Source organism: Oncorhynchus keta, chromosome 20, assembly GCF_023373465.1.
Source record: "Oncorhynchus keta strain PuntledgeMale-10-30-2019 chromosome 20, Oket_V2, whole genome shotgun sequence".
Lineage (NCBI taxonomy): Eukaryota > Metazoa > Chordata > Actinopteri > Salmoniformes > Salmonidae > Oncorhynchus > Oncorhynchus keta.
In genome coordinates, this window is record NC_068440.1 from 14,214,342 (window position 1) to 14,234,433 (window position 20,092).

The 20,092-nt window shown below is 45.7% G+C and overlaps 1 protein-coding gene across 1 annotated transcript in view; it reads right to left on the minus strand.

The window, feature by feature from the left end:
* Positions 1 to 20,092, minus strand: part of LOC118399449 (protein Jumonji) — an 89,637-nt gene that overhangs the window by 17,049 nt on the left and 52,496 nt on the right. Inside the window, exons 4-6 of the mRNA XM_035795546.2 lie at positions 11,419 to 11,588; positions 6,599 to 6,622; positions 2,563 to 2,739 (exon numbers count right to left, since the gene is read on the minus strand). Coding sequence (XP_035651439.2) covers positions 2,563 to 2,739; positions 6,599 to 6,622; positions 11,419 to 11,588 — 371 coding nt within the window. The remainder of the gene's footprint in view (positions 1 to 2,562; positions 2,740 to 6,598; positions 6,623 to 11,418; positions 11,589 to 20,092) is intronic.

The following is a 20,092-nucleotide window of genomic DNA, read 5'->3' on the forward strand; positions in this document are numbered from 1 at the left end:
TATAATACTGTACTGGGACACAGGCTTCTATGGTACTTACAGACCAGGCCTAACACTGTACTGGGAGCAGTGGCGACCAGTCTTTTTTGTGTGCCTGTTTTGCATGTTAATACGTCACATCAGTTCGCAAACAATGCAAAAGTAATACTAATCGTTGAGTTAATGAAGCTGCATACAAACTTGGTCTCTTTTTGACTTTCTTAAGGCAGCTAGAAAATGCAGTTGTTTCAGCCGAACTCAGTGCTTTCCATGGTGGGGCAGCCAGTGGACAATACGTAGCGTTGGGGTTGGTAATGTTCTTTAGCTGCACCGTGATTGGCTCAGTGTTCAGTCAGTCATGTGGACACTACGTCACTGCGACATCTATGGGTAATGCTCGAAAACTCAAGCCCCCTGGGTGCTGCCATAGAGTTACATTAGAAGAACCCAACCAAGGCGGCGGCCCAAGGTCATTGGCCACAAATAAAATTATGTCAAATCACATATGTACAGTAGCTTTGATTGGACTGATACTTTCAAAATCATAGCTAGCGGTCATCATTAATCAAGTCGACATCTACTGGCAAATACTTTTCAATCCTTGTCATATGAAGAGAACATTACAACAGTTAGAAATCGCAAATTCAATAATCAGTGCCTAACTGCAAGCATTGCAAAGCAATCATTAGCCTGCTATTCAGTGGAGTGGCTGTGTGGTCCAAGTCTGGGTTTAAGAGTCTCTTTTCCAAGCTTAAAATGATAAACATTCAACATTGGCCATGCTGTCAATCCAGCATGACTTCTACCACACTCAAAACCTGGAAATCTCTGACTTCAGTGAGTTCAAGACAACTGGGAACTTGGAAGAAAACAAGCTCAGACTGGGAAAATACATTTTGAACATGAATCCAAATCGGAATTGCAAGGGCCTCTTTCGAGAGCTCCAACCTGAAGATCCCTTACGTTGTCATGATTCGACCTTATCTTCCCTCCCAAGTTATCTTGAAAGCACCATAAATCAAGAGAATACCAGACTTTGATGACAAAATGTTCCCACAAAGGAGCGACGCATCACCTTCCTGTTCAAGGGAGCACAGCAAGGCGAGTCCAAAAATATCTTGTATAAATGCATAAATGATGTGATATGCCAGAGCGATATGTATACTGTAGCTCAGAAAGTAATACAAGTGTATGTTGGGTAGTAAGCTGTTAGTAGCCCATGTGCCCATGTTATGAATTGTCGCTGTACATTTCAAAAGTGCTGAACAAATGGTTATATCGACTACATCCGTCCTAGCGCACTCGTTAATGTCTTAATCAAAATTACAGATTGCCTCCTACAAGCTCGTTGTACAAACTATGGCATAAGGGGACATCTCAATTGTCAGTAGAAAACACATTTGTTTAAGTCCGCTGATAGCCAGGTGTCGCGGTGGTATGGTGTTGGGACGGCTATTGAAGCTGTACCAACAGCAGAGCACCATATAGGCCATAACAAGTTTGTCACCATTATAGCGCAATTCATGTACTGTCTAGTGGCTTTGCTGGCATGCATGTAAAGAAAGTTTTCCCGACCCAGATATACATGCTAAAAATGGCCACTGACTGAGACCGACTTCTCAGGTACTTGGAACTAAGAACACTGGCCTTGTTTCCATGGGGATTGCCTGGGCTGGTGGATCTGGTGTCACAGGGAGGAGGACGACAAAGTCAGGAACATAGCACTGTACTTACAAGTGTGTGTGTTTCTATAATAACCACTGAAAGTTGCTGAGCGACACCAAGCATATGCCACTGATAACATGTAGCTATTTATTGCGTGGCTTTGCCTGCTTGTAGCCTTCATCACCACTGACACATTGTGTTTTAACATGACGTGTTTCATTAAGACAAGCTCCCCTCAGAACCACACAGTGTGTGTGTGTGTGTGTGTGTGTGTGTGTGTGTGTGTGTGTGTGTGTGTGTGTGTGTGTGTGTGTGTGTGTGTGTGTGTGTGTGTGTGTGTGTGTGTGTGTGTGTGTGTGTGTGTGTGTGTGTGTGTGTGTGTGTGTGTGAGAGCGGTGGAGCTTTGGGGTGTGTGCTCCTTGTTTTCCATCCCTATTCCCCTCCTCCCTGGCCAGCTGTGAGCTGAATGCATAAACACCTTGTTACCGCTGTTCCCTCCTAGTGTTAATTGGAGTGGAAAGATGGAATGCTCCCTGCCACACTCCCATGTGAGTTCCACAGTCTCCATGCTCTCCCTTTCCCTACCTCCCTCCATCCAACTCAGCCATGCTCGGTTGCAGACAGCTCTAACCGTGTGGGTCTCTTGTGCACATTAGGTCCATTTGAACCAATCCACCCTCAATCATGATTGGTCAGTGTTAAATCTGTTGTGATTGGTCAGAGTGGGGTGTGGTACCGTACTCTATTGCATGTACAGAGTTCTATAGGGAGCTGGCAGTATGACGGCTGAAGTGTCGCACCATAGCCGTTGACAGCGTGTTTCCCAGGAGGTTCAGGGTTGGGTAGGTGAGAAAGAGGATAGTTTTGTAGGGTTAAGGTTAGCATTGAGGTTAGGTAAGTAAGAGGACATTCTCATACCGTGGCCATTGACGGCATGTTTCCCTTGGGGTTTGCCCTTCCTGGGTGTGGACTGACAGGAAGTAGATGCCACGCTGACATCTGGCTTTACATCCTCGTACTCCTCTTCATCATCCAGTGCATCTTCATCCTGAGAGCTCCCAAAGTACGCCATGTTACTGGGCAACACTGATGACCCTAGGAGAGAGAGAACAGAGAGAGAGAGAGAGAGAGAGAGAACAGTGTTAAAACTAGTGAGAACCTACCAAGCAGATATGAGGAGAGAGAACTACTGCAGCCTTCTGACAGAGTGTAATGTGCTGGCAAACACCAGTACTGTAAAATCACAGCATCCCAGAAAATGTAAAAAAAAATTTAAAAAAATAAACGGGTGATATTAAATCTCCTCTCCCTCCCACCTTTTCCTTGCTCTCCTGTGTTAACATGCATAACAATTCCCATTGTCTGCGCCATGTTCCAGTGTCTCTCAAATTATATAGGAGTGCGACCGGTGCATTATGGGACACTGGGATAATTGAATAAATACAGGTGAGTCATAGGTATGTTGATATGAATGATTTAACACTGCAATAGAACATTCATAGGGTGCAGAATACTAATAGTGTTGACAGTGTATAGGTCCTTATGTGGTCCTACACCCGTAGTTCACCTATAATCCCTAGAGCAGGGATCATCAAGTAGATTGAGCAGCGGGCAGATCTTTTCTTGAGCTGGCAGCTTCATTAATTGTACCCACAAAAACACCAGTCTCAATGTCAACCGTGAAGAGGCAACTCAGGGATGTTGGTCTTCTAGGCAGAATTCCTCTGCCCAGTGTGTGTGTTCTTTTGCCCATCTTGATCTTTTATTTTTATTGGCCAGACTGAGATACGGCCTTTTCTTTGCAACTCTGCCAAGAATGCCAGCATCCCGGAGTTGCCTCTTCACTGTTGACGTAGAGACTGGTGTTTTGCGTGTACTATTTAACGAAGCTGCCAGTTGAGGACTTGTGAGGCGTCGGTTTCTCAAACTAGACACTAATTTACTTGTCCTCTTGCACAGTTGTGCACCAGGGCCTTCCACCCGTCTTTTTATTCTGGTTAGAGCCAGTTTGCCCTGTTCTGAGAAACATCTCAGCCGCAAAGTTGTAGGCCACACAAGCTCACAGAACAGGACCGCCGAGTGCTGAAGCTCATAAAAATTGTCCGTCCTCGGTTGCAACACTCACTACAGAGTTCCAAATTGCCTCTGGAAGCAACGTCAGCGCAATAACTGTTAGTCGGGAGCTTCATGAATCGGCATTCCATGGCTGAGCAGCCAAACACAAGCCTAATATCTCCATGCGCAATGCCAAGCTTTGGCTGGAGTGGTGTAAAGCTCACTGCTATTGCACTCTGGAGCAGTAGAAACACTTTCTCTGGAGTGACGAATCACGCTTCACCATCTGGCAGTCCGACGGACGAATATGGGTATGTCGGACGCCACAAGAACGCTACCTGCCCCAATGCATAGTGCTAACTGTACAGTTCAGTGGAGCAAGAATAATGGTCTGGGGCTGTTTTTCATGGTTTGGGCTAGGCCCTTTGGTTCCAGTGAAGGGAAATCTTAATGCTACAGCATACAATGTCATTCTAGACGATTCTGCGCTTCCAACTTTGTGGCAGCAGTTTGTGGAAGGCCCTTTCCTGTTTCAGCATGACAACGCCCCCGTGCACAAAGCAAGGTCCATACAGAAATGGATTGTTGAGCTCGGTGTGGAAGAACTTGACTGGCCTGCACAGAACACTGACCTCAACCCCATCAAACACCTTTGGGATGAAATGGAACTCCGACTGCGAGCCAGGCCTAATCGCCCAACCTCACTAATCCTCGTGGCTGAATGGAAGAAAGTCCCCGCAGCAATGTTCCAACATCTAGTGGAAAGCCTTCCTAGAAGAGCGGAGGCTGTTATAGCAGGGGGGACCAACTCCATATTAATGCCCATAACTTTGGAATGAGATTTGACAGGCAGGTGTCCACATTCACTACCAAAAGTATTTGTACACGATCAAATACACTGAGTATATCAAACATTAGGAACCCTTTCCTAACAAATATTTTAGTGTATTCATGTCCAACAACATTTGGGTGGCCAAATAAAATCACCCGCTGGCCAAATTCTGCCCTTCGGCCGCCAGTTGCAGAACCTTAACCCGGAGCACAGAGAAAGCAGTTCCATGGCCAGCTGGCGAAGGACCCAGTCCTCCGTAGGACTAGGAACCGCTTTAGGACTAGGAACCGCTTTAGGGCTAGGGCCATTAGAGACACCAGAGGAAAGGAAAGCTGGTTTGTAGGCATCAGCGGTCTCCATTGTGGTTTATTGGTTTAAACCGTTGTAATGGTCTCCAATGAGCTTTGATTAGACCTATGTTAAGATGTTTGAATTAAGTTTGTGTTATCAATCATTACATTTCATTTTCATGTCACAGTATATAAAATAAAAATGATCATTCCTAATGACAGTGGGAAATACAGTGCCTTCGGAAAGTATTCAGACCCATCGACTTTTCCCACATTTTGTTACGTAACAGCAATCTACACACAATACCACATAATGACAAAGTGAAAACAGGTTCGGACATTTTGGCACATTACACATAAAAAAAACAGAAATAAGTTATTTATATAGGTATTCAGATCTGTTGCTATGAGACTCTAAATTGAGCTCGGTTTCCATTGATCCTCCTTGAGATGTTTCGCCAACTTGATTGGAGTCCACCTGTGGTAAAGTCAATTGATTGGACATGATTTGGAAAGGCACACACCTGTCTGTATAACGTCCCACAGTTGGCAGTGCATTTCAGAAAACCAAGCCATGAGGTCGAAGGAATTGTCCGTAGAGTTCTGAGACAGGATTGTATCGAGGCACAGATCTGGGGAAGGGTACCAAAATAATTCTGAAGCATTCAAGGTCCCCAAGAACAACGTGGCTTCCATCATTCATAAATGGAGAAGTTTGGAACCACCAAGACTCTTCCTAGAGCTAGCCTCCCGGCCATAGAGAGCAATTGGGGGAGAAGGGCCTTGGTCAGGGAGGTGAACCAAATGGTCACTGACAGAGCTCTAGAGTTCCTCTGTAGAGACGGGAGAACCTTCCAGAAGGACAACCATCTCTGCAGCACTCCACCAATCAGGCCTTTACGGTAGAGTGGCCAGACGGAAGCCACTCCTCAGTAAAAGGCACGACAACCCACTTGGAGCGTTCCAAAAGGAACCTAAAGGACTCTCAGACCATGAACCAAGACAATCTGATCTGATGAAACCAAGATTGAACTCTGGAGGAAACTTGGCAACATCCCTACGGTAAAGCATGGTGGTGGAAGCATCATGCTGTGGTGATGTTTTTCAGTGGCAGGGACTGGGAGACTAGTCAGGATCGAGGGAAAGATGAAAGGAGAAAAATACAGAGAGATCCTTGATGAAAACCTGCTCCAGAGCGCGCAGGACCTCAGACTCTGGCGAAAGTGCACCTTCCAACAGGACAACGACCTTAAGCACACAGCCAAGACAATGCAGGAGTGGCTTCGGGACAAGTGTCTGAATGTCCTTGAGTGGCCCAGCCAGAGCCCGGACTGAAAACCAATCGAACATCTCTGGAGAGACTTGAAAATAGCTGTGCAGCGACGCTCCCCATTGAGTTTGAGAGGATCTGCAGAGGAAAATGGGAGAAACGCCAAATACAGGTGTGCCAAGCTTGTAGCATCATACCCAATAACACTCAAGGCTGCAATCGCTGCCAAAGGTGCATAGCAAAGTACTGCGTAAAGGGTGTGAAAATACTAGTGTAAATTTGATATTTCAGTTTTATTTTTTTTATAAATGAGTAAAAGTGTCTAAAAACATGTTTTTGCTTTGACATTATGGGGTATTGTGTAGATTGATGAGGGGGGGGAACAATTTCATCCATTTTAGAATAAGGCTGTAACAAAATGAATACTTTCCAAAGGTACTGTACATGATTGTGTATTAACATTTAGATAATAAGTACTTTTTTAAAAAAGGTAGAAATTGAACTAACCTTCATTTGGCCACGAGGAGTAACCTGAAATTAGATGTGGTGAAGCTAGAATTAGTCAGACATCAAAACTTCATAATCAAATTGGATGCAAATCCATGCAATCAGTATGATAGGAACTGGTCTATTGCAGCAAATTGTGCTTTAAGCTGAGCATCATTAATAAGCAACTTATTTTTATGGTTACAATAGGGGAGACAATGGGGTTAGGGTTACATTGAATACAGTAATGAATTACAGTGATATCGGAGCCTTCTGACTCACACGCACATCAGAATAGTTAGTAGGCCTACAAAAAAAACACACAAAAAAAACAATACGGTCAGTACCCACAATACAACACAGCTTTTGAAGCGGCAGGTAGCCTAGGGGTTAGAGTGTTGGGCCAGTAACGAATCCCAGAGCTGACAATGTAAAAATCTGTCGTTCTTCCCCTGAACAGGGCAGTTAACCCACTGTTCCCCTGTAGGCAATTACTGTAAATAAAAATGTGTTCTTAACCGACTTGCCTAGTTAAATAAAGGTTACATACATTGTTTTAAAAAAGCTTATCACAACAGGACTAAAATGCCAGTGTGACTTGATACTTTGACTATCCCTGCATGTAGAGAGAGCAGAGATGCCAGTCCATTGTTATTAGGGGTCATTGTGTAAGGTTTAGGATAACAGTAGAATGTGTAACGTGAGAAGAAGTCATGTCTGGACTAGGTTTGGGGTGCTGGTTTCAGTCTCAGCTCCAGGTCAGGCTAAGACCAGGCAGTAGAGAACTGGGTTAACTGGGTTCTGTATAAGCACTTTGTGACGCCAGATGTAAAAAGGCTTTTAAAACAAATGTGATTGATTGACTGCAGAGGAGTGTGATAGTAGCACATTTGTGTCAGCTCTCCAAACTGGTCCTTTCTCCTGGTGACAGAGGCCAGGGGAACTTAAAGTCAACAAACTCCCAATCGGCTCCAAGTGACCTGCTTCATTAACAACATGGCTTCAATTTCTGTGTTCTCTGGGGTCACAGGGCACAGGGCCAATGGCTAGCAGGCCCAGGGGGCCCGGGGACTTGAAAGGGGACTGGGGGTTGGCGAGGTGGTGTGGAGCATGGGGGTGAGTTCGCATCTAATGGGTGAGGGATCTCTTTGTGGGGAAGTGAGAAAGAGAGGAGAGGATGAGACTGGACAATGTTATCCTGTAATCCTGTTACTGCCATATATTTACAGTAGCTCCCAGAGTCAGAGGGAGTCAGAGGGAGGGAGAGAAGAAGCCTGTTGGGCTGGCTCCTCTGGTCACTGGTGTCTGGTCTATAGTTAGGCTGCGTTTTCAGCGGGTGGTGCTGGGCTTACAACAGCCGCTCTATCTGGTGCAGAGACTCCTTCTGTCAGCTCCCAGACACAGAAATATAACCCAGGCGTCCCTCCTCCAGGCCTGTTCCCCTCCCTCCTCCCAATCCTCAATTATGGACCTTTCATGTGCCTCAGAACCACAGTCAAATCATAATTAAGGCTGAAAGAGTCCATTATGACTGTCATTTTTCACTAGACAGGCGTAATTACAACCAAAATGGTCGACTTAAACATTGTCCTTTAATAGAGTTCAAACAATGAGTTTAAACAGCCAATCGAGAGCTTTAACGGATTTCTTTTTTCTACACAAATGTATAATCTGACTAACATCCATGTTAGGGAAAATTAGCACTTCTACTGGTTCTCGGGTATAGCCTAAAGACCCTCCGGAATCTCTAGAGCCTCTCAGAAAAGCAGTTCCAAGATGTGTATAAAAAAAAAGCAGACGCCATTGAGTCAAGTGTATGACCTTCCTCTTCGATGGAAGTAGGGGGCCAATCGCTGGCTGAATCCCCCATCATAGACAGAGACAGTGTGTGGAGAGACCATGTCAGACACTCTGCCCCCTCTCCAAAACCCTCATACTACACCACTTCACCTCGTCAGGAAGAAGATGGGTGGAGAGAGGAGGGAATGGAAGAGTGTGGACTGGGACTTTTTCAATAACATTGTTTTACAGGCTGCTGCTGTAGCAGAGTGAATCTGAGAGGATTGGGGATTATATGCCTCTGATTTACATTCCTGAATGTCTGCAAATCCATTAACCCATGCTGCCCTCGACTCCAGTCAGCTCTAGGAGGTGCTGACTTATTTATTTAAAAAATATATTTTTTTTTAAATCAGCCTTCGTAAACACAACCACGGCCGCAGCCTCCGACCTAGACCCAGACACATTCAATGCTCAGCCAGCCATGGCACACACACATAGCAGTAGCTGTTATGTAACATTGGACAAGCATATTAGTGCGGGTTACTCATCTACTATATCTGGCACTCTCAGCCATGCGTGTTTGTGTACACAGAGAGAGGCGCAGCTGCAATGAGGAATCGTGGACATTGTCACAGCCACTACCAACAATTACCCTCTCTACCCATCACTACAGGCAAGGTTCTGTGCTGCCTGTATCCAAGGCTAAAGACTCAAGAGTTGCAGCATACTACGGCAGCCTACACAGGCCGACAGGCTGGCTGGACTACTACCCCAGCCTCAGAGACGAGCTGGCTGGCCATGGATTCTGTCACCGCCGCAATAAAAAGGGATGCGAGAAGGCACCGATTCACTCCGTTTTGTGACCGTCGCACGTTACTCCACATTGCATCAGAACAGCCAGCAGTTTCCCAAGAGGGATTAAAAATATATCGTTCCTGTTTAAAAATCGGGAGAACGAAAACAGCTCATTATGATGCCGAGTCCCAGATGAATAAGCAGGGGAGATTACAAGCTGCTGCTGCGGTAGAGAACAGAGGAAAACTTCTCCCCGTGAAATCATGGTGGAAATGGCCTGCTTTCATAACCAGCGCTTTATTATCAAACGCTTTTCTAAAGCGGTCAGACAGGGGGCTTGCTGGGTAAATGTGGCATGTTTGTCAGATAAGATAAACATTTGAGAGGAGCGGAGCCGTTTGAACAGAATGACCGTTTGACCTCTAATATCGACCGGGAGCACCATTGATCTGTTCCAGAGCTAGAAGCCGTGTGCCGGCTCCTTGCCTCCCTAGCCCCTCCCTGTCAGCTCTGGGGAAAATATAAATACATTGATACAAAGTGTAAGTGTTAGACTCAAACATAGCTGCCTGGTCTTGGGCCACTACAGTGAAATACCTAGCTAGCGTGGGCCACCAAAGTGGATTCAGATGAACAAAGTCCTTTGAATGAAATCAAAAGGGCAAAAGCGCCTTTGAAAAATAAAACGTTAAAAACGTTGCTGCCTTACGGTCTATATCTATCTGTCCCCAGGACACCGACCGTGCGTGTGCGCACGCGCACCCCTGCGCTGCCCTGACATTCTTGCACGTCTCCTCGATGTATTGGTATCTTCCATACGGGCCATTAAAGTGAAGGAAGAGAGAGCACAACCCTGTGTATGAAAATGCCATTAAGGCAGCATGAGCTCTGCAGAGGAATCAGGCCGCCTCTCGGCAGGGTAACAGAGCTATAAATAAGGCTGCCACGGAGACGGGGTGCAGAGGTCAACCAAGCGCGGCACGGTGGGGTGGGAAGGGAAAATAATAATAATAATAATACAAGGAAACTGGTCAGGAGTTAGCATAGCATCCAGGAGTTGTCCAAAACCTGAACAATAGAAGACATTTACTGGAAGATTCTGAGAACAGATATGTTCCATTAAGAAGAAGGCTGCCAACCCTGTCCGTTTGACTGATCGCTAATTACGTTACATTGAAGTGACATTGGCTTTTAAAACACGAGTCTTCATCTCTTCTCCTCTGGGCCTCTTAGCTCCCAGCTGATTCCAGTTCGTTTTAACCTACTTCATGTTGCCAGCCGAGGTTAATGGCAATACCAAATTAATCTAATCAAGGCATTACTCTTCCTAAAGGGCTATTTCTGGTTGTGATGAGTCGGGGAGGGTTCTGCTGGGTGGGAGGAGACACTGTTCAGAGTTAAACACTCTCTGGGATTGAAGACATCAGTAAAAGCCAAGGCCAAGGTTGTTCATTAAAAAAAAAAACATCCAAGAATCCTCTTTGTTCCTGAGGTGAGGCTATACTCCACTCAGTTTCTCCATTTATTTTTTTGTGTTTCAATTCATCATTGAGGTAAAGATTAAAGGGAAACATGTCCATGATAGTGAACTTCTTGAGTCCTGTATAGCACTGAAGAAACCTGTTATACCAATACAGAAATGAGGAGAGGTGGGATTTCAGCTGAACCCTGAAGCTGAAATGCTGCCCTGTTCTCCCTAGCTTGGCCGTGTTTGCGTTGGTGGGCGGCAGAGAGCAACCCAGTCCTCTCTGTGCTCTGAGGTACAGGAGCAGGGTTATCTGGCTCTACCAGGATGTATGTGTGGGTGTGTGCGTAGGGGGTGCTCAAAGCTGACTGTGTGCAGATAACAATATTCAATATTCATTGTTAAAACATTATCTGTAGCCAATGTGTAACCTGTGAGGACAGAATGGGTTTGGTGTTTGCCTTATCAAGGTCAATGAACCTGGACCTCTGACTGAACTATTCCTTCTGCACAGCTAGGCCTGGATCTAGGTCAAAGGCAGGCCGGGGGGAAGGCCTGGAACTCTCCTGAGATGTGTGGCTGCTGAACTGAAGCCCTAACGGAGGTCAGAGAAGCAGGGCCCTGGTGTTGGCCTGGTGACGAGACGCATGGTGCTATGGTGACTGGGCAAGTAAGTGGCCGACTGAATGAGTAAATTAGTGAGTTGGGAGGATGAAGGACTGCACGTGTGTGGGGGTTGATGAAGGGGTTTGTGGATGAAAAGGTGAGATGTGAGGCATGGACCACAGGGTTACTGTACCTCTCAGGCAGAGGAAGGTGAGGAAATCTTCGGTCTTGGGTTTTCGTCTGGAGATGTCTCTGATGTGAGCGGAGGGTGCGGGCAGGGCGGTATCAGACACCTTGACCGGGGTGGTGCTGGGAGAGTTGGGCTGAGACTGGGCAAACTTCCTCTGTGCTTGCAGTCTGGGCCTGGGAAGAGATAGGAGCTAAGTTTTATTCCATACATTCTTACACAGACCTACGATAGGAACTGACATACAGCTCGCCCTGTTTTGTGTATGCATTTCAGTTTACACTGAACAAAAATAAACAAACATGTAAAGTGTCGGTCCCACGTTTCATGAGCTGAAATAAAACATCCCAGAAATGTTCCATACGCACAAAAAGCTGATTTCTCTCAAATTTTGTGCACAAATTTGTTTACATCCCTGTTAGTGAGCATTTCTCCTTTGCCAAGCTGATCCGGCTACCTGACAGGTGTGGTATATTAACAAGCTGATTATGATCATTACACAGGAGTACCTTGTGCTAGAGACAATTAAAATAGACTACTTTAAAATGTGCAGTTTTATCACACCCCAGATGTCAAGGTGAGGGAGCGTGCAATTGGCATGCCGAGTACAGGAACGCCCACCAGAGCTGTTGCCAGGTAATTGAATGGTCATTTCTCTACAATACGCTGCAATATAGTCTTAGATTCTTTGGCAGTACGTCCGGCCTCACAACCGCAGACCACGTGTAACCACACCAGCCCAGGACCTGAAATGGGCATAGTCTAATTGACCCGACAACAAAAAAAAAACATACTGTATTCAAATTAGATTTCTTAATGAATCCGAAGATCTTTTTTTGGGGGGGGGTTGTTTATCAAAAGTTACCTGCCTAAGTCATTAATCCTGGTTTGTAGTATGTTAGTATGCCTAATTTAGTCGATCTGGGCTTTGGACATGATTCAATTATCTTTAATAACACTGCAGTGGCCATTGACTGAAGTGTCCACGGGGGCTAAAACAATGATAATCCTCCTTCAGAATAACCCCTAGCAGCACCTGCAAGCAGCCGTCCACCTCTTAAAAGACTTTGATCCATGTTGACTCTGAATTGTAATTAAGTTCTCCATTAAAGCCAAGACATCTGCAGCAGCTGACAACTGATAACAAGTACAAAGGAGGTGTCAAATTGCAGACAGACTTCCAAGGCCAGATTTATTTTTTTCCCTTCCGTCTCTCCAGGCCAGATCGCTTTCTGCGTCCGTTCTTTCTTCTGATGCCAGAGGGAGCAGGCTGACAGGATGGAATACTAAGAGCAGCCTGTCTGGAGATGGACCTGGTCACAGCTCTTCATCTTTTATCACACACACACACAGCACCCTGCATTTAAGAGAAGTGTGCCATTTAATTTCACCATCTCCTTGTTTCAAAGAGGTTTGATGCCAGATACAGGCCGGTCTCACGGTAAACCGAAAAAGACAATGCCACGCTCATACTGCCTCCCTGTGTTCCACCATCCTGTTTGAAACAGTCTCCCATTCAATCTGATGCTTGTTTAGAGGAGAATGTTCAGGCCTTCCAGGCAGGTTGACAGACACAGACAGCATCACTAATCAATTGAGACCACAGCCACTTGCTCCAGACAGATTGTGACTACTCGGCTGATTGTCTCATTGCGCTACATGTAGGGAGGGAAATGCTTCATGATATCCTACAGTGAGCCCCCCACAAAAAAAAAGAACACATGACATTTGGCAAACTATGCCCTGAAACACCCAATGTATTTTGTTTCCATCAAACCCCCAGAACCTACAGCTCTCCAATTGCACTTCAATCACAAAGCAATACACAGCCTATATAACACCAACCCTGACTAAATACCTTGAACAAGAAGCTGTGAAGAGATTGTGTCGATACACGCATACACTGGGTTCAGTGATGGAACAATCTGTTCCTGAGAGAAGCCTTTGTTCAAGAAGGATTCTGTATTTGATGAGCAGGTGCATCAGTATGATAACCAATGTGTTCTCATGCTCTAGTTCAGCCAGTGAAGAGAACAACAAAAAAGGTTCTGTTCCCCCTGGAAAGACCAATGGCTGTTGCAGGTCACATGGTTCAAACACCTGCACATGACAGGTGTCACCAGCCCATCATTATGTTGTGAATGGAGCTATTAGTTTCCCTGCCAGACTGGTAAAACACGAGCTGTTTAAACAGCCTGACTCATGGCCCTATAGCTGGCAGGGCCTCAGGATGGCGAGAGAGAGCGAGATATTGTGAGTCATGGAGACTGGTGCAGATTAGAGATGCAGAATGCATTAGTTACAGTGGCTCCCTGACACCACGTCTCCCAGAGGGCAGTACCGACACTACAACTTACTTGGGAGAGAACCAATACTACAGCTCCATGAAGGCAGAACCAACATTGCAGACAGCAGTGGACCATTAGAACGTGGATGATGGTATTTACTGACTGCCTCCCAGACAGTAACAGGAGAAAAACATGGCTTTCAATAAACCCCTTCAGAAATATGATCTTGCTCATGGGAATAGAGCCAGCGATAAATAGGAGCCATTTAACTGGACGTGGTTGTTAAAAGGTAGGATAGACCATTAAACTATTAGAAGTGCAATGGCTCTAGACAGACCTGAGCCCAATGAGCACAGTGGCTTTTATTGGAGGGGCTCGTCCTTTCTGTTGCCTATTAAAGACATTCAACAGTGAACTGAACCACAAGACTAAAACCTGGACCCTTTCCCCAGGAGGGCGGAGTACAGACCATCTAGTCAGGATATCATGGCGCCACGATGTACCCAGAATGCCCAAAGTGTCATGGCACCATGATGTACCCACAATGCCCAGCAGGACTTAAGAGACAAATAGCAGACAGCAAGCCTCTCAAACCCAGAGCCTCCCTGTAGAAAGCTCTCGCACAAACTTCTCAACACCGTCACGGCTATGATCTTCAAAAATATGATGTGATAAGATGTGATAAGGATATTTTCTAACACTGGCTCTGTGTCAGAAGTGTGGTAAAACTGGAGTTGCTTGATGAAGTGCTATCCTTCTATAGGGGTCTAAAGACATGCTATGTCTGCCGTTTATTACCACCACCTAACCCAGACTTATACTCGCTGCCTAGGCACTGCTCTACACACGCCTAATAGAGAGATCGGGAGCGAGAGAGAGGGAGGGAGAGCAGAGCACCTGCAGTAGAGGCACAGGCTTACAGGGGAGGGATTACTGCAGGATGTCCCCTTCATCCCAAACTAATCTTCCTCCTCCCCCTCTGCCTCCCCCGCTCTTCAAAGCTGCCGTTCCTCTGATGTTACACGTGCTTCCGCTCTGTATCATTGATTAGCTCTCAGACAGGAGGGTGACCCAGCGCCGGAACAGAAACAATATCTGGATTCCCCCGGCTAAATGAAGGGAGGAATGAGGTTCTAAACCGCTCCAGATGGTCCACATGGTCCTAATAAACTCTACCAGCAGACACTGCAGCGCTCAGCAGCTGGAGAGGAGACAGGAGACCGTCAGACGCAGATGCAGGAGAAGAGACAGCGAGACAGACGGAGAGAGACCGAGAGTGTAAAGACAAGGTAGCCAGACTAGCAATATTCAGTTAAGCTGCAGTAATGGTTACTGCATCCTTGTTTAAAAGTATTGATTGTCATTAAACTAACAACACAGCCACAAGGGGAGTATGTGGCTGATACACCTGCATTGCTTGCTGTTTGGAGTTTTAGGCTGGGTTTCTGTATGGCACTTTGACATCCGCGGGCGTCGAAAGGGCTTTAAAAATACATTTGATTGATTAAACCGATGGGTTTAGTATCCAGTTGAAACTACAGCCAAACTTTGTGTCCAACATCTCTCCTCACAGCAGCACCATTCTCCTAGAACATCAACATCATAACCACGGCTGTCAATACAAACATTAAGACTGGATGAATCAAATGACTGGGATTCTAAAGTAGGGGGTTAGGGTCAGGGTTAGCATAAACAGCGCTCACGGAGAGAGCCACTCCGGCTAATGTGTTATTGCTTTTCTGTCTGAGTGTTGAGCGCTTGGAGGAGAGATGGCCTTGCTTGAGCCGACTGCGTGACCTGGTGACCCTGTAACCCCCCCAGGGCTCAACACTCCCCATGCCAGAACAGGTCATTGGTCAGAGAAGCTGAAAGACAAGGCTATGAGGGTGAGAGAAACAAGACCCTTGAAGTCTGGATCTCTTGAATTTCATCTAAGAGTTCATTACAACTATTTCACCTTGAAACATTTTAACTATACCATTGTGTGGAATCTGCTGATGCAGAATAACCCTGATAGTACTGCTTGATGCTGATCCAATGCTGGCTGGCAGTTTCTAGTCTATTCAAAACCAAGACTTAACCAAGACTTCTGCCACAATCAAAACTGGGATCTCTGAAATTTCAGACTTCCGACTTCAGTGCATTCAACAAAACTGGGAACTCTGAGGGGGAAAAAAACGAGTTCCAACTGGGATAAATCATTCTGAACTGTCATCCAACTCGCCACTCTTTCTAGAGCTCTGACTTTCCAACCTGAAGATCATTGACGTCATGATTTCACCTCGTATTTTTCAGAGTTGCTAGTTTTAAAAAAACCCACCAGTGAACACATCTCTTTTAAATGATGTGAAACGGAGTGTTGGCGAGCATTCCAATGCGAGTTACCACAGACTAAGAAATATATTGGGGCAGTGTTGGTGTGTGATGTGTACATAAAGCTTAAATAAGTCCTACACGATGACCGTCACACAATCCACTTTGCGCATAATTTAATTAAAGCAACCTAAGCCTACGTGTTGCATAATGCATTACCACACTACCATGTTACTGTGTCCACTATTTCCCTTAGTATAGTACTACCATGTTACTGTGTCCACCATTTCCCTTAGTATAGTACTACCATGTTACTGTGTCCACCATTTCCCTTAGTATAGTACTACCATGTTACTGTGTCCACCATTTCCCTTAGTATAGTACTACCATGTTACTGTGTCCACCATTTCCCTTAGTATAGTACTACCATGTTACTGTGTCCACCATTTCCCTTAGTATAGTACTACCATGTTACTGTGTCCACCATTTCCCTTAGTATAGTACTACCATGTTACTGTGTCCACCATTTCCCTTAGTATAGTACTACCATGTTACTGTGTCCACCATTTCCCTTAGTATAGTACTACCATGTTACTGTGTCCACCATTTCCCTTAGTATAGTACTACCATGTTACTGTGTCCACCATTTCCCTTAGTATAGTACTACCATGTTACTGTGTCCACCATTTCCCTTAGTATAGTACTACCATGTTACTGTGTCCACCATTTCCCTTAGTATAGTACTACCATGTTACTGTGGCCACTATTTCTCAATATTATAGAACCAGTAGTGGAACATGTAATTGAAATGTTATACTTGAGTTAAGAAACCTTAATAGAAACCTTAATGACTCAAGTAAAAGTGAAAGCTAACCAGTAAAATACTACTTGAGTGAATATCTAAAAGTATCTAGTTTTAAAATGTACGTATGTACAGTGGTGGAAAAAGTACACAATTGTCATACCTGAGTAAAAGTAAATGCTATACATCCAATTACTTATATTAAGCAAACCAATCAGCAATATTTTCTAGTTTTTTAAATTTATTTTACAGACAGACAGTGGCACTCTCCAACAATCAGACATCGCTTACAAACATACTATTTGTGTTTAGTGAGTTTGCCAGGTCAGAGGCAGTAGGAATGACAACGTATTATATTGATAGGTGTGTGAACTGAACCATACTGCTGTCCTGCCTGAGAAATGTGACGAGTACCTTTGGGTGTCAGGGAAAACATACATATTTTCTTTAGGAATGTAGTGGAGTAAAAGTAGCCAAAAACATAAAATAGCAAAGTAAAGTACAAATACCCCAGAAAACAACTTTAAAGTATTTTTACACCACTGTATACTATGATGTTACAGTGTCCACTATTGTGCTTTAGTATACTACGACCATTGGTCCCAGTACATTCTCTATGCTTAGAGCAGTGAGCTGATGAACTGCGTATTAAGGTCATCACTGGACAACACCACCTTCTCCTCGGGTCAGTGGGTCTACCACTTCACTGAACAACACCACCTTCTCCTCGGGTCAGTGGGTCTACCACTTCACTGAACAACACCACCTTCTCCTCAGGTCAGTGGGTCTACCACTTCACTGAACAACACCACCTTCTCCTCGGGTCAGTGGGTCTACCACTTCACTGAACAACACCACCTTCTCCTCAGGTCAGTGGGTCTACCACTTCACTGGACAACACCCGGGTCAGTGGGTCACCTTCTCCCTCAGTTGGTCAGTGGGTCGACCACTTCACTGAACAACACCACCTTCTCCTCACACCACTTCACCACCTTCTCCTCGGGTCAGTGGGTCGACCACTTCACTGAACAACACCACCTTCTCCTCAGGTCAGTGGGTCACTGGACAACACCACCTTCTCCTCGGGTCAGTGGGTCGACCACTTCACTGAACAACACCACCTTCTCCTCGGGTCAGTGGGTCGACCACTTCACTGAACAACACCACCTTCTCCTCGGGTCAGTGGGTCGACCACTTCACTGAACAACACCACCTTCTCCTCGGGTCAGTGGGTCGACCACTTCACTGAACAACACCACCTTCTCCTCGGGTCAGTGGGTCGACCACTTCACTGAACAACACCACCTTCTCCTCGGGTCAGTGGGTCTACCACTTCACTGAACAACACCACCTTCTCCTCGGGTCAGTGGGTCGACCACTTCACTGGACTTACCCTGGTCTCTGACCTCTGACCCATGAGCTTGGCGGCCATCTTAAAAATCACACTAAGCCAGATCAATAACGAGCAAGCTCAGAGAAAAGCTGTGTTATTGCCGACATCACTTTAAAATCAGGACATAAGCCACGACATCACAGGCTCTGATTAGTTCTGGCCACAGCAGTGGAACATGGGATATGCCATCCAGTCCACATCCGATTATGATAGAACAAAACTACTTCTCTTCAGAACTGCTGTATAGTTTGTTGTGATGTTGCCGTTTTATTCCTTTGATGTGCATATTGTCTACAGTGAATACAAACAGCCTGCAGAGAATAGAGAAACTGGAACAAACACTGTTTATGACGATGCCTTGCTCCCTCTCTGATCTCACCTACCATCTTCCCTGCTTGGTAACAGGGTATACAATATCACAATGCATGATAATACACACTCCTCCACTCAGCAGACCATATTGTGAGAGTTTATTCAGAATAATGTGTGACAGTATGTAATGCAGGGATCATCAACTAGATTGAGCTGCGGACCGATTCTTTATTGAGCGTATGGTCAGGGGGCCGGAACATATTTACAAAATCATTTGTAGACTGCAAATTGAAGAAACACAAGCAGATAGAATAATTTGACTAAAAACAATAATTTCAAACCTTGTGATTGCATACAAATGTAAGCATTGCTCTATTACATATGGGACTACCTTGGAACACATTCCACAATTAAAAAAGTATTTGATCTCCACTCGTTCTCAGAAAACTTGGGGGTGGGGGGGGGCAACAGAACGGCAGACAAAGGCAGTGCTTACTAACTTGGCACTCATTAAAACAAACACAACAAGCAGCTCAATGAGCTTTACTTGGCTCTTACTACAGAGGAGAATTTGCCTCAAAATCTCCCTAAGAAGTGGAGCTTTCCAACATTGGTCACCATGGCTGAACCGTGCGTTTCCTACTCCAGCCTTGTGGTGTGGCTGGGAAGGGGAGGAGGGAAGAACCTCTCCAGTACTTGGCAGGGTTCTAAGATGCTGGGGCCCGATTTCCAATCTCGGTGTCCTAGGAAGACAAACACCTAAGGTCCCCAAACGCCTCCCCGGGACCGCCCATCCCCTCCCGAGACACACTGGGACCCTCCCCTGCACCCCAGGATGAAGCAGCCAAAATCACACACCTGCGCCACCCCTCTCCACTAGTTCTTGCGTTGCCAGACGTGAAAGGTCCTGGCACCTCCTCAATCAGCCACCCTGTTATAGAGTGGCGTGGGCTGCAGATGCCAGGGCCAAGAAGTCATCCACACACACACTCCCCACACCAAAAGACCTGAGCTATTGCCAAGCACTCGGAGCCGGCTGCTCATTAAGAGAGGGAGAGAGCCTACTTTTATTCCAGCATGAGAACTAATGAAAACCATCAAACCACTGTACTGAACACAGGCCTGTTGACGCAACGCCTTTCTGCTTCTCTCCCTGTCCATCTTGTTCTCTTGCTCTCCTTTTCAGGTTTGCCAGACCTCTTAAAGACAAGTTCTGCTGGACTATTAAATAACAGGTACTGCACACACACACACACGGAGGGTGAAAAGGTGGTGGAGACAGGGAGCTGAGGAATCATGCGATGGCTGGCTACACAGAGGAGGGTCTCACGGTGAGAGATTACAGAGCAGATCTCTGTGCTATGGCCGCTGCAGTACAGCATGTGCATATGAATATATATGATTTAATGTAGCTTTGAGTGTGTGTGTGCCAAGCAGTGCATTTAATCCACAGTGGCTGGTCTGTTATAGAACCAGGACTTGCTAGTTGAGAGGGAATCCCTCCCAGTCTGAACCCACCAGTGTGTTCACACCACTCCTGCGCCCCAGTCTCCTCCAGTCCCACACGCCCCC